The sequence below is a fragment of the Solea solea genome, chromosome 3 (assembly GCF_958295425.1).
Source record: "Solea solea chromosome 3, fSolSol10.1, whole genome shotgun sequence".
NCBI classification, from domain to species: Eukaryota; Metazoa; Chordata; class Actinopteri; order Pleuronectiformes; family Soleidae; genus Solea; species Solea solea.
Window position 1 is genome coordinate 6013899 of NC_081136.1, and position 15000 is coordinate 6028898.

At 40.1% G+C, this 15000-nt stretch overlaps 1 protein-coding gene across 1 annotated transcript; it reads left to right on the forward strand.

Annotated features, from left to right (window-relative positions):
• The first annotated feature begins 600 nt into the window (after positions 1 to 600).
• Positions 601 to 14563, forward strand: rce1a (Ras converting CAAX endopeptidase 1a). Its single transcript, XM_058625618.1, has 8 exons — positions 601 to 953; positions 1725 to 1827; positions 8189 to 8272; positions 8494 to 8572; positions 8968 to 9135; positions 9898 to 9969; positions 10076 to 10138; positions 10509 to 14563. The coding sequence occupies exons 1-8, from the start codon at positions 784 to 786 to the stop codon at positions 10736 to 10738; spliced, it is 969 nt and encodes a 322-aa protein (XP_058481601.1). The 5' UTR covers positions 601 to 783; the 3' UTR covers positions 10739 to 14563.
• Positions 14564 to 15000: the final 437 nt, after the last annotated feature.

Consider the following 15000-nt stretch of genomic DNA (forward strand, 5'->3'; position numbering starts at 1 on the left):
GATTAAAATCACAATAAGGAACAACCCTCACTACCACACCCACCCATCAGATTAACACATTAAACATAAAACACAGGCGAGGCATTAAAGCAGGATTAGAGGAAAAATAAATATGTTATGATCATTCATTCAGGTCGTATTGATGGTGCTATAGATGCCTCAAAGATTGTACATTCCCACCGTACATTACATCATTTTCTGACTTAGTGGTGGGTGATGTCACTTCTTAGATGATGTAATTTGATGGGAAGTCATTTCATGATTAATATAAACTTTAGATTGTCGCTCAAAAAATTTTCATATAGGGTTAGCTATTATAGTTTGTTTTTTTTGATTATTAGATTTTTTTAACTGATAGATGTTTGAACATTTGCACAAAGAAGGATAAAATAACTTTGTTTTTATGCTATACATGATCACACAGTGTGTCGATTTGAATTCCCCCGCAATGCCAGATCAATACAAGTACAGCTTATTTTAATACAGCGTGAATGTGTTGACGTTGAATTTTTAATGTTTGTTTGTTTAGAAAATGAACATTGACGAGCAACGGTGAACTCCACAAGATGGCGCTCACCGCCAAAACAGAAGAACACCCACACAAGAAGAAGAAGAAGTGATGACGTAGAAATACAGCGCCTGTGTATTGAGCGCTTCGGCTAGCTACGTTAGCTTTAATTCCGGAGGCTTGTTGACAAGTTCCCAGCTCATGGTGGCGGTTTATTCGGTGTAGATGGTCCAGCGGCGGTGCCGGTGCTCAGGCGTTTGGTTTAGACTGTCAACATGCTGGCGGAAGAGGATTTATCCCCAAACCTTCTGACAGAGGAGACGAGGCGCAGCAATGGCGACTTCGCGGCTCCGGAGGGTTTGTGCTGGCTGTCAGTGGTGTCGTGTCTGCTGCTCGCCTGCTCGTACGTGGGCAGTTTGTACGTGTGGAAGAGTGACCTGCCCAGGTGAGACAAGAACACGGAGGAATGTCGACAAACCGTGTTGGTCTTGCACTTTTCTCGCGCTGTATAATTCATTTAGTCACTTACGTGTTCGTCTTTGACTCTGCATTGGGCTAAAACGCAATCGAAATTGAATTTTAAACCTTTAAAAGCAGGTTATATCGAGAAATATTGCGGTATATACCGTGTAACTAAATATGATGTTTTGTTCCTGAGAGAAACCAGTCATTTTAGAATTCTTCGTGGACAGAAAACAGTTAAAAACACATAAACAGAATGATAAATGAAGAAGCATCTAACGTCCATCCATCCATTATCTACCGCTTTATCCTCCACCGTAGGGTCGCGTGAGGTACTGTGCCAATCTCAGCTGCGATAGCATATTTTTGGAAAAAAATTAAATTGTGTTGGGTTGTCTGTTTGTGCAGTTCCCACCAAAAGTACTGAATCAGTGAGTCCAATATAAGTAAAGTAAATAAAAGTAGCAATATACCTTTGTTATATTAATAGTAGTAATATTTTGTTATTGAATTATTGCTCTTGTCCAACATTAAAGACAGAGAGAACAATTTATGTCTTGATACCACCTTTTTTTTCAAAAAATAATAATTCTTGAATATCTAACAATACTTATAATAGTACAATTATTTACCTCTTTTAAACAACATGGTTCTGAATGATGGAAAATGTAGAAAGTCTGGATCCAGACTGCAGTTCACTTTTTGGCCACCTCTGCTGTGTGTGTGATGATTCTCTCTACCCGTCCATTCTCAGGGATCACCCCACTGTGATTAAGAGACGCTTCACCAGTGTCCTGATCGTGTCGGGCCTGTCCCCTCTCTTCGTGTGGACATGGAGAGAATTCACAGGTGTCAGGGTGAGTCCACTGACCACTGTCTGCATGTTGACGTTTGAAACTGTCATGCGTAACTCTTAAATGCGAGCAGATGTCCATTACATTGACACCATTGTCATCAGCTCCACATGACTCTCTATGCGTTTTCACTGTAGCAGTTTTTGTTGCCGCACTGCACACATGATGATTTATTTTTTTTTTTTTTATATTTTTTATTTTTGTTTTGTGAGAGCATTACAATACAGCAATTACTTTCATTTCAGATAACAAACAATGGTATTTCTGCAACTCACAATTGAAATTTCAGTATACAAAACAGGAAACAAAATACAAAAAGTCAAATAAAAGTATACTTGAGAACTCAAACAAATTGGGAAAGATAGCAAATAAAGAAATGTCCACCAGGGAGTTTTTTTTTTTTTTTTTTTTTTAAATAAATAAATAAAATAAAACAATTCCCACTAGTCGTTAGGCCAAATAAAACATTCAAGAGTAAAGCATAAAAAATAGCATACAGGATCATCCATTCAATACTTCTGCCTGTTCTAAACTAACATATCTTACCCATTTGGACCACAATTCGATAAATATGTTTTTCTGTAGGCGAATGGAGAAGGTAATCTGTTCCATGAGGTAAATGTCACTTACTATACTTATCCACTCCTGTATTGTAGGCGGATCAGGGAGAAGCCAACGCCGTGTCAGTGCCTTTTTACCAGCGGTTATCATAATACGAAATAAATATTCATCAGCTTGCCTGACCTGTGAATCCGAATTTCCTAAAAATAATGTAGAAAACTGCATAGGTAGATTAGTATTAAACATGCTGCCTAATACTTTGTGAAGCTCTGTCCAAAAGGATTTAACCACTGGGCATTCCCAAAAAATATGCCAATGATTGGCTTCCCGGTGTCCGCACAGTCTCCAGCACACAGCTTCACCTCCAGCAAAATGTGCCTTTTGTTTTGGTGTAATGAAAAAGCGTATCAAACACTTCCATCCAAACTCCCGCCATACATGAGAGCTGGTACATTTCCACTGGGATTGGCAAACACTGAGCCAATCCTCCTCAGATATTGTTAGATTACCCTCTCTCTCCCATTTTTCCCTAACATATCCTGTACTGTGTGTTTTTTTTGACAGTAGACCCTTATACATTCTAGAGATGACACCCTTATTCGATTTACTTTGGTAAGCATCAATAAAAATGATCAATATTGGGTCATTAAGATCAGTGTCCTTTCTGATATGTTCAAAGCGGTTACGTACCTGGAGGAATCTAAAAAAATCTGTTCTTTCAAGGTTACAGTCTTCTTTCAACTTTTCAAAGTTTTTAAATTGTCCATTTTCTGTGAGAGAGTAGTATGTCGTTATTCCTTTCAAAATCCATGATTTAAATCCCTTATCAATCGTGTTAGGCCTAAATTCCGGATCATAGGCACACCATTGAATTATCTGTAATTTATTACTTAATTTATACTCGTCTTTTATCATATTCCAGATTTTTAGCTGTGCTTTGATCCATGGGTTCTGTGCCTTGTCTATAAATCTTCCCAGATGTTTGTGCGGTAGTACTGCTTGTATTGGGGGGTCAATCAGAGTGGAGAGTTCGATATCCTTCCATCTGGCTCGAAAGGATGGGTTACACAAATTAATCAGGGGTTTAATCTGAGCTGCATAAAAATAGTCCTTAAAATTAGGTAGTGCCATCCCCCCTTGCTTCTTTGGAAGTTGTAAAGTTTTAAACCTAATCCTGGGTTTTTTACCCTGCCAAATAAATCTGGAAATAATCTTGTCCAGTTCAGAAAATTGTTTTGAGGAAATTTCTACAGGGAGTGCCTGGAATAAGAAGAGATATCGTGGAAGGATATTCATTCTTACAGAATCAATTCTGTGACTGAGACTAAGAAAAGAAACTGAGTTCCATCTATGCATGTCTTCTTTAATTTTTGTTAAGAGGGGGCCATAATTTATCTCTGCCAATGTTCGAATTCTTTTCGGCAGGTTTATTCCTAGATATTTTAATGAATTTTGATCCCATTTAATTTGGAATTTGTCCCTAAATTGCTTTGTGGGTTGGTAGTTGATAGTCAAAATTTGTGTCTTTTGTATATTTAATTTATATCCTGAATAATTACCAAACGTTTCTAGAAAGACCATTAATTTGGGAAGTGAATTAGGAGGGTCACTTAAATAAACCAAGACGTCGTCAGCATATAGCGCCACCTTGTGGTCATCTCCATTAATGCAGATACCTTTAATACTCCGAGTCTGTCTTATCCACTGAGCTAGGGGCTCTATATAGAGTGCAAATAGCAGGGGCGAAATCGGGCATCCCTGTCTCGAACCACGTTCTAGTAAAATAGTATCTGAAAGGTAACCATTTATTTTTATCCGGGCCAGTGGTTTGTTGTATAATGTACGGATCCCTCTAATAAAAACGTTGTCCATGCCAAATCTTTCTAAAACCTTATAAAGGAAAGGCCAACTTACCGAGTCAAAGGCCTTCTCGGCGTCTAGACTAACTAAACAAGCTTCAATATTATTATTTTGGATATGATGTATTAAGTGTAATGATCGCCTGATGTTGTCGTGAGTCTGTCTTTGTGAGATAAATCCGGTCTGATCATTGTGTATTAGTTGAGGAAGAACCTTGTCCAGTCTTCTGGCGAGGATGGTTGTATAAAGCTTGTAGTCAACATTCAGCACCGAGATAGGCCTGTATGAACTACACTCCAATTTACTTTTTCCCTCCTTGAGAATGACGGAAATCACTGCTTCATTCCAAGATGGCGGCATTTTATTATGTTTTAATGTCGTATTACAAGCTTGGAGAAGGATTGGCACCAACTCAGTTTTAAATGCCTTATACCACTCCGAGGAGAAGCCATCTGGGCCAGGTGATTTGTTTGCTTTCAGGGTGGAGATGGCCCTATTCAGCTCTATCTCAGTTATAGGGCCTGTTAATATTCTATTTTGTTCTTCTGATAAAGTAGGCAAATTTAGAGATTTTAAAAAGTTATCAATTTGCTGGTCACCTTCTAATTGGGGTTGTGTATACAGGCATTTGTAGTATTTTCTGAATGTCCTTTGTATTTCTTCTTGTTTATATCGTATAGTCCCACAATCTATGTCCCTTATTTTGTATATAGTGTTGTCTGCTCGTTGCTTTTGCAGTTTTCTCGCCAAGATTTTATGTGATTTTGTTCCTGACTCGTAATAAGTTTGTCTTGTGAATATCATCTTTTTTTCAACTTCCTGTGTGTATATTTTATTTATTTCATCTCTAGTTGCTTTTATTCTAGTTAGTGTTTCTAGTTTTTGTTCTTTTTTATGTTGTGTCTCAAGGTCTTTCAGTTCTTTATTAAGGTCTATCAGTCTTAATTGTTTTTGTTTCTTTTCATAGGAACAGAATGATATTATTCTCCCTCTAACAACAGCTTTTAAAGTATCCCATATCGTAACTGAGTCAACCTCTCCGTTATCATTTTCTTCAAGAAACGTTTTTATTTCTTCTCTCATTTGGGTTTTGAATCTTGGATTATTTAGGATATTTGTGTTCAACCTCCACAAAGTTCTACCCGGATTATCGATAATGTCCACAGTGCAGGAGAGGGGGGCATGGTCAGATAGATCAATACATCCAATATCGCAATCACGTATTCTATGACGATCCTTTTTTAGCACAAAAAAATAATCTATCCTTGAATAAACATCGTGTGGGTGTGAGTAAAAAGTATAGTCCCGGCCTGATGGATAGAAATCCCTCCATAAATCTAATATACCAAGTTCTGTCATTAATGCAATCATTTTCCTATGTAATCGCGTAATAACTGCGCTTTTAGATGAATCCTGTTTCGGATTGAGACGGATATTAAAGTCTCCACCACATATGACGACCCCTGTGCCCTCTATCATCAAATCAAATATGTTTCTATAAAAAGCAAAGTTACTTCCCGGGGGAGCATAAACATTACAAATTGTTATATTTACGTCATTTATTTTGCCTGAAACTACTATGTATCTCCCTTCCTTGTCGGATGTTTCCGAGATCTGTTCAAAGGGTATTTGTTGTGAAATCAAAGTTGCTACGCCTCTCCTGTGACCTGATTTATAAGATGAGAAGTATACCCTTGAAAAACCCATTCTCTTAAGTTTTTCATGTTCCAGTGGGGTGAGGTGTGTCTCTTGTAAGAGCACAATCTGTGCATTCTCCCTTCTCATTTTCGCCAGTATCTGCCTCCTCTTAGCTGGATTTAAAATCCCATTCACATTAAAAGAAATCATTTTAAGGGTTTGCCTATTCATCGTGTACTACTGTGGGCTACATTGATTATCACCCTGCCAAAAATCTCTCCTGGCATCCCTGCAAGTACATTATACCAAACCTATCTTTCCCAAGAAACACGAACAAAAACAATATAACAGTCTGAAACAGAACATCACCGGTGCAATTTGGAACAGTTGCTTCCAATGCTGAGGCTCGTTCCAAAGGAGCCTTGTGGGGCCTTGTAAAGTCAAAGCCCTCATAAGGGAACATCCCACGACGTAGTGGTGGGGCCCTGAAATGCGGCTGCATTTCAGCCAAAGTCCAAGTAAGAAAAAAAAAAAAAATAAAATAAAATAAATCGAGTATGGCTCGCCAAACACGTCCCGTTCATCTGATTAAACAAAGAAAATAGAAGTGTGGGCTATGATTAGACGCGAGCCCAGGCCATATAAAGCAAAACTGTATGGTAGAGTTCTGCATGCATAGCTAAACCAAAGCAAAGTGTATGATACACATTTCACTGTAAAATCAGAGAGCACTTATCTGTAAAGTGTGAGGAAACAATCCATCAGTGACCGACAGTGTCCTAGCGGGGTTGTCTTCTAAACTCCTTGAGTCTGTCTTTAAAACGAGAGTGCTGGTGTTTCGGATGTGCGCTGCCGCTCGCAGCAATAGACTCCTGGTTTCCCACCTGGTCTCCCCTACTGCCTGCCATCTGCCAGGTAGACAGGAGGAGAATCTCCTCTTGGTCCGGTGTGGCTGGGGTCTTCACCACAGTAACCGGAAACCCTCGCGCCGACATATCCCTCGTAGCCTCCGCCGCATTCTGGAACAACCGGGTGCCGTCATCATAAAAAATCCGCATCTTTGCAGGGTAGGGCGTCTGAAACTTTATTTGTTTTTCCTTCAACACCTTTTTGGCCTCGATGTATTCACTGCGTTTCTTTAACACTTCAGGAGGAAAGTCATGGTCAACATAGAAACGAACGTTGTCGTAAAGCACCTTCTTTTTCTGCCACGCTCTCCTTATCACTTCTTCTTTAATCTGCCAGCTGCCAAACCTGACCACTATGGAGCGAGGTTTTGCCTGCGGGCCGGTGGGCTTCGGTGCCAAAGCCCGATGTGCCCGTTCAATCTTAAGGTCTCCGTCAAATGGGAAGTCGAGTGAAGTTTTCAACATGTTATTCAGGAAACCAGCCATGTCAGTGCCCTCTGTGCCTTCGGGTACTCCGTAAATACGCAGGTTGACACGCCGCGCTCGAGCCTCCTGATCAATCAATCTCGCCTCCAAGCTAGCCTGACGCTGTGTCAGCCGTTTGATTAACGTTGTTGTTGCTAGAAGCACGGTCTCCGTTTCATCTATTCTCCCTTCTACTTCGTCCAGTCTGTCATTCGCTCTCTTCAACTCCTGCTTAATGTCAGAGAGTTGCTCCCTGTTATCTCTTCTGAACTCACGAATTTCGTTGAAGATACTTTTAAGGCTAGCATCAGGGATATCGTCTTCCCGTGGGTGTAAATCCGGAGAGCTGCTTCGGCTGAGTCTCGAGTCTGGGTCGTCTTCTGTTGAACCCATGCTTAATCCACTTCTAGTAGTAACCCCTTTCCTCATTCTTTTAAGAAATACCCACCAGGGTTAACAAAATCAAGTTTTTTGGGGTTAATTGGTAAAACCTTCGGGGAGCTAAAAGTTTAGGCTGCCATCCTCTCGAAACCGGAACCGGAACCATGATGATTTATTTTAACAGCAACAGTGTGCTCGTTAAGTGCGACAACTACAAAGAAACTGCCATGAAAAGTCATGTTCAGAAGTGAATTCTGCTGCTCAAAAAACCTCGGTCATTCAGCAGTTTGTCAGGATAAACGCTTCCTGTCCCCACCCACCCCTGCTCTGCTGCTATATACACACAAACACTCCCTCAGTCAGGTCTGCTGGCTTTGCTTGTCAGAGCATTTTCAGATAAAGGAAGAACAAGTAATGTTAAATTGTTTCTGTTCACAAAGACCGATCAACAACACAAACAAAATCACCAAAAAACTGTTGTGTCGTGTGTCATTATTTTTGTTGTTGTTGTTTGTTTTAACCAACTGAACGTGGGTGTATTTGTGTGTCAGACCGACTCATCGTTATTTGCTCTCATGGGAATTCGGTTTGAGGGCCTGATTCCTGCCATCATACTCCCCCTGGTGCTCACTATGGTAAGATACACCTCCTCCACAGTGTTGATCTCAGAGGTTCAATGTCTGGATGTTTAACTAAATACACAATTCAATGTGAAATTGAAAGGGGTTATTTTTTTAGTTGGTCTGGTTTTTATTTTCCTAGTTTTAAACTATTTTCCCAATATTTAGAGGGATTTAAACAAGAAGGAAATGCTGCTGTGGAGTCAGAATTGTTTATTTTGTTCTGTGTGCTGCAGGTCCTGTTTCTGGGCCCCCTTATGCAGATGGCCATGGACTGTCCCTGGACCTTCATGGATGGGATCAGAGTAGCAATTGGTAAGTCACATGTTTTTTGATGCAGTTTCCAACCAAAGCTGAAAAGCTAATTTGTTGGTCATAAACAGGGGTTCCCTTTTCTCTGCCTTGTGAGAGAGAATCATTGATTCTATTGTAATACCATATATGCTTTCACATGACATGATACAATAGGTTAAGAAAAAACCAAAACAGCACAGGAAAATATGTAAAAATTTACTTTAATGCACAGTAAGCAACAAAAAAAAAAACTAAATTTAAATAGCAATACAAACACATCTTTTAAATCAGACTTCTCGGGGAAGGAGAAGTTATACTGTAAGTCATCCTCCAAGAAAGGAGTGGGAACCCTGATAATTTTGCTGCAGTAACTCGTCAAACTATTATGACTCAGCTCTGCCTCTGTCCTCCTGCAGACCCCTACTTCTGGATGCTGTGTTTCAGCGACATGCGCTGGTTGAGAAATCAGGTGGTTGCCCCGTTAACAGAGGAGCTGGTCTTCAGGGCCTGCATGCTCCCCATGTTGGTGCCGTGTGCTGGACCATCTCTGGCCATCTTCACCTGCCCTCTCTTCTTTGGAGTGGGTGAGTGCTGAGTGTAGACTTTTCAAATGAATCTGTTTTTGTTAAGTCTGTATTTTATATTCATATTAACATCAGATTATTAGTTATTCTTGGAATCATTCGTAGAAGCAGCTGTGTCTTACGTCATTTTTCGGTCCCTTAACTAATTTGCTGAATTTTTGCCAACCTTTTAGTTAAGATTTATGTGTGTATGTTTTAAATAACATGCACAAGATCATGTATAATCCTTCATTTTTCAAACACCTCTTGGAAATAACTTGTTTACCAAATCAAATGGCAAATATATATAATATAAATATAATAAAAATCTGCTCTCCGATTTGGGTCACAATAGTTTTAGATGATCTCTTAATAACCTTTGAGTCACACAAATGTGGCTGTAAATGATTAAACTGTTTGATCACCGACGGCTGACGATTTTATGGTGTATTTGATTAAATTTACAGAAACATAAAATGCACTTGTTTTTATTGAATATTAGAGTAAGGCTGCAAAAAATGTATTCATTATTTAATTATTTTCATCTGATTTTAATTTTATGCATATAGCCGATGAGTTGTTTTGCTCAAAAATAGTGACATCCTCAAATTAATCTTAATTTGAAACACACTGTAATCTGTTGATCATTGATCAAAATGGTTGATTTAATTCAGCATTCTATCATGAATTGATTTAACCTTTACTTTTGACTTAACACTTTAAACTGTTGCTTATATGTTGGATCCACATTTATTGCCGCTCTTTAATGCTGTTGTCTTTCAGCTCACTTCCACCATGTGATTGAGTTGCTGAGGTTCAGACAGGGAACACTATCGGGGATCTTCCTGTCTGCAGGTGAGAACCTAAAGTCTTTGTAGCTGTGTCACATGTTCCAACTCAGAGATACAGTCGTAAAAACTAGACGATGATGATGGTCTGTCTTTTGTTTGGTGAACAACAGTGTTCCAGTTCTCCTACACCGCAGTGTTTGGGGCCTACACCGCCTTTATCTTCATCAGAACAGGTGAGCAGCTGTTTTATTATTGACGGTAATTTCATTCAGACCTCACAGAATCATCGAGGAAGTGCAGCCTCAATTCACAGTTCCACTACAGACAAGGAACTTAAAGAGCTTTAAGTGTAAGCTATCTTAAGAATATGTTTTTGTGGCTTTATCTCGTTGTTACACAGCGCTTTCCAACTCTTAAATGAGGTTTGTGTCTCTTTGAAAACCCTGTACTCCATGCACCAAAGTCCACAGGGAAAACTAGCGTTTTTAGCTTCAATTTAAAGGTGTAAAAGTCTGACTAACGGCATGAAAAAAAACACACTTATAAGACTTATAACCTGAGCTATCCCACAGCTGACAGTTACCTCCCTGTGTTGTGTTCCAGGTCACCTGGTGGGCCCAGTCCTCTGCCACTCCTTCTGTAACTACATGGGATTCCCCGCCATCAGCACGGCCATGGAGCATCCGCAACGCCTCTCCGTTCTCTCCTCCTACCTGCTGGGCGTCCTCCTCTTCCTCTTCTTCCTCTTCCCCTTCACTGACCCCTTTTACTACGGTCTGCCCACGCCAGTCTGCACCCTCACCTCCTCCCCCAGCTCCCTCTGCCTCTCCTGATCCCTGCCCGCCTCCCACTCTCAATGAATCAGTCAAAGATGTTTTTCCACGCCAAGTGAAAGTTCAGGCGTGTTCCTGTTTGGGCTGACGGGGTCACGGAGAGGTGAGGAACTCTGTGGCTCGTTTAATCTGTGAACCCTTGCTTTGTCAGGACATTGACGTGACGCCTGAAGCTGGTTTACACAAAATGATTCGGGTGTGCTTCGTGTTGCTGTGCGTGAACCTCGAGAACGGGTCCCGTTGTTGTCGGGCTGTGCTGCCAAACCCGGAAAATTGATTGTAGTGTAGATAAACGCTGAACACTGAAGGACCGTTCCTCCTCAGATCCTCATACACTGGTTAATGTCATCGTGTTGTGATGAAGCATCAGTAGGTACCCTTTTGCATACTTTTCTACTTAATCTGCCTCATCGTATTTTTTGTTGGGTTTTTTTAAGGGATTATTGTGGTTTATTTTTATTTGTTCATAGTTTCAGGCCATCGTTCGGACACTGGTTATAATACAATTCAATTGAAGTGGTCACCGTTATTAGCAAAACTTCAGTTTCAGTATTTGTTGAGCTTGAAGAAATGAGTAAAAAAGTACTGGACGTAAGCAAGGTGTCATTACTGCAGTGGTGTCTCCTGCTTTGTGTTCAGGACAATGTCCAGGAAGGAAGGGGAAAACTTGAAAACTTAAAAAATGTCATACTTGTGTAAGGTGTCCAAAATCTCTCAAAAGTCATAGTATAGTCAAGTGTCCAAAATCCTTCAAAAAATGTCCCTGACACATGTTCTGCTTTGTTGTGCAGTGTTCCGTGAAGTGAAGTTTTTAATTCATAATTCACTGCGTAAACTTGTGTTAAAAAAAAGACACGGTTTAAATATGAACTATGTTCAGTTGTAAAGCCAGGATGAGAAACTTAAAGAGAAACACAAGACAATCAAAAAATAAGCAAGAAAACTGCAGCGTTTTGTGATTTCAACGGCTTGAAAATGTTCAAATGGTCAACAATTTCAGTTCTGTTTTTAGTTGTTACAAAAGCCGCGATTAAATATGTTATGTTAGCGAGCTAATAAGGAAGAGGCAATATTTAGAAGTGTAATTTAGAGGATTTTAACGGGGGGTTATTGTGTGGTGCAGCTGAGCCACCACTGCAGTAAACACACAAATGTGTGGCCAGGTTTGTCCTAACTGTTGTTTTGTGTTTGATGATGATGATGATGATGGCTGAAACTATGACAATACCTTTTTTTGCTTCAGGACTTTTCTTTGGGGGTAAAAAATGCTGGGTTTTCAAATGGAATTGGAGCCATTTTGTTGTTGTTGTTGTTGTGTAAATCTGATTGACGCTGCATTACTGTCATGCTGGGACCAGTTGAATCTGGGTTTGGTTTTCTGCTTCATGCTGTAATTCCTGTAAACCCAGAATTATCCTTCAGCACCTTTTTTGAGTAAAGCCATGTTCGGACGGGGGAAGTGGAGTCATGTCCGAATATGGCTTAAGACGCAGAGATTGTTGCTTTCAGCTGTGGGTCGATCTAGTCAGTCGTCAAACGCAGCGTCGGCTTGAAAGGGCTGAAGGACATGTTGGGGTTCTGGTCCGTCGGGATGTTGAAATAGTCCCTGTTGCATTCACGGTGACGCTTCAGTTGTTTTTCCTCGTGTGAATTTAGACTCTTGAAGGTCTTTTGAGCCGCGTTTAGTTGGTGAAGAGTTTTATTGTTAGTGTTTTTTTTGCCTCTGCATGTTTTAGTGCTGGTAGGTGATGGATTAGCTTGTGATTAACGACTGAAACGGACTCTGTTCAAACGCCATTGAGTGGTTGAGCTCGTCAGCAGTGAAGTACGGGCCGTTTCGGCAAAAACTGTAATTCAGACATTGATCGCTCACTCAGTCTTGCCAAGTTCACTGTGCTTCTAAAGTGACGCAACAAACTGAATTGTAAAAATTGATTTCATGAAATTGGTATCGAGAAAAATACCGCTATCAAAAGTCCAGATGTCAATGTTTAAGATTTATTGGATAATGTTTTTCGAGTTTGACTCATTTGCGCCTTTAAACAGAGTATGTTTTAGTCTTAACAGCTGGATGTTCTTAAATGTTGCGTTGGTAGAACCTTTAAGCTTTGTTGCCATTTGCTATTTTCCACTATTTTGTTTTTCTTATACACACACATATAGATATATTACATTCCCGACATCTTTCTCGTGGGAGGTTAAACCAGTCACACTTTTGCTGTTCAGAGACTCTCCTGAGGTGTAGTTTTAAAAGAACAACACGGGTTCAATCACTGCGTATACTTGCTGCTAGTTTTTTTTTTTTTTTTTACAGAAGCTGGAACTGAAACCAAACCTGTAAATGTTAATCCTCACAGAACAAGACACAGCCTGCAGGTAATAATTATAATGTCGCGCTCAATCAAAAACTAGAAAAATATCATAATACACTGGATTACAGTGTCGTTGGTACAACTTTTTGTCTTAAATTTAACTGAAACCAGCTTCAAAACAACCAAAAAGAGACTGAAAAAGACTTAAACTGACATATTTTCAAGATCTAACGTTGATTGTGTTTGAAGGCAGTCGTATATTTTGTAATGAGGTTCTCTGAATGCATGTCGTGGCTGGCTGTGAAACGACAAAAAAACCCTCGGCAGACTTTTTCTTCACATACGCTTGTAGAAGTTTTAGCGGCGTTGATTTTTCGCACGTTGCCGACAATGCAGAGTGAAAAAGTAAACAAAACACTATAAGCTATTCTCGTACTGTGAAGAAGACAGTGTGCTGTCTGAGACTTCAGCAATAAAATAAACAAACACACACGTGAGCAGGTTACTGAGCAGTAAGGTAGATTGTCTTGGTGGAAGTAAGGATTTATGGTTGTGATGTGAGCTGTGTTTACCTGAGTCTGCCAGCAGAGGGCAGCAGAGTATTTGGTGAGAGGCAGCAACGCTCAGGACTTTTTAGAGGGACAGTGAGACAGTGAGAACTTGCCAGTAAAAAAAAAAAAAGAAAAACAATCTTCACTGGAATCTAAATTGTTTACGCTTTAATTTGAAACTGAGGGCTTTTTTCTAACTGACTGTTTGGTTGATCACTTATTTCACACGTGCACGACCATCAGCAGATCACCTTTAATCTGTGGTAATCTGGTACAGCTCCTCCCTGAGAATTTGGCAAATGGGAGAAATGTATCGCCCAATCTGAATTACCTGCAATCCCTGCAATGTCCACCAGAGGGGCCACTAATAATATGTGCTTACCGTGCACAAGCAGGTCAATAGTTTTGCGTGGATTCTGTTCTTAACCTGAGAGGAGAAGTCATTTTCAAAACAACTGGTTCTGAAAAAAGTGTGTATCTTCTTGGCGACTGTTTCCTGACGCTAACTTCACCTCAGACACGTCTGGACTTTTTTGCGAGACGATCAATCTTTGACTTGTTTTCACTTCAACACTCAACCACCACATACTCGGCCTCAGTCAGTATTTGCAGAGAGAATCGCTGCAGAGTCTATTTTTTGCAAAAAAAAGCGTTGACCTTATTTTACTACACAACGCCCACAGGAAGGATCCTTCTCTTTAAGAGCTTGTGAGTGAACTGGCGTAAAAACAAACTGCGCAGATGTTTCTACTATATTTTGTAATCAGATCTATTTTGGTGACAGGAACAAAGTGTACAGACATGTGCATGTATTTTACGCCCGCGGTGTCAGACGATAGATGGTGGAGGCGGCAGCGCTGATGACCGTGTTTTAGTATGACAATCTTTTACACAAACTTTGGAAACGCTGCAAAAAATATCTATTTGTAAATAAATAAATAAAAACATGTAATTTCATACAAGTTAGTGTTTGTGTGTGTTTTTTGTTGCTACTTCATGTCGTCACTGAAATGTTTCTCCTCTTTTCTTATTGCATGTGGACCAAAGTCCAGAGAGACGATTGATGATTTCACATCATGTCATAGAGACGTCCACTGTTGCGTCCATCAGTAACTTCTAATGTGTTATTTTGTTACGTCAATGTTCAAAATCCTATGTTCAGATTTACCTCATACACGCACTTCAGCTGCGTCCAAAAACATGCTGACATTTTTGTGTCATTTTGGACATGACATTTGACCCCAGGACACAGTGCTTCTGCTGCAGGCACCCGTGGAGCCCCTGTGATGCAGCGTGAGGGATACTATGGACATATTTGGACAACATACTAAATTCTGAAATTTTGTGCGATTTTGGATGCCATACTATAAAACGAAGTGGGACTAAACAAACTAATGAG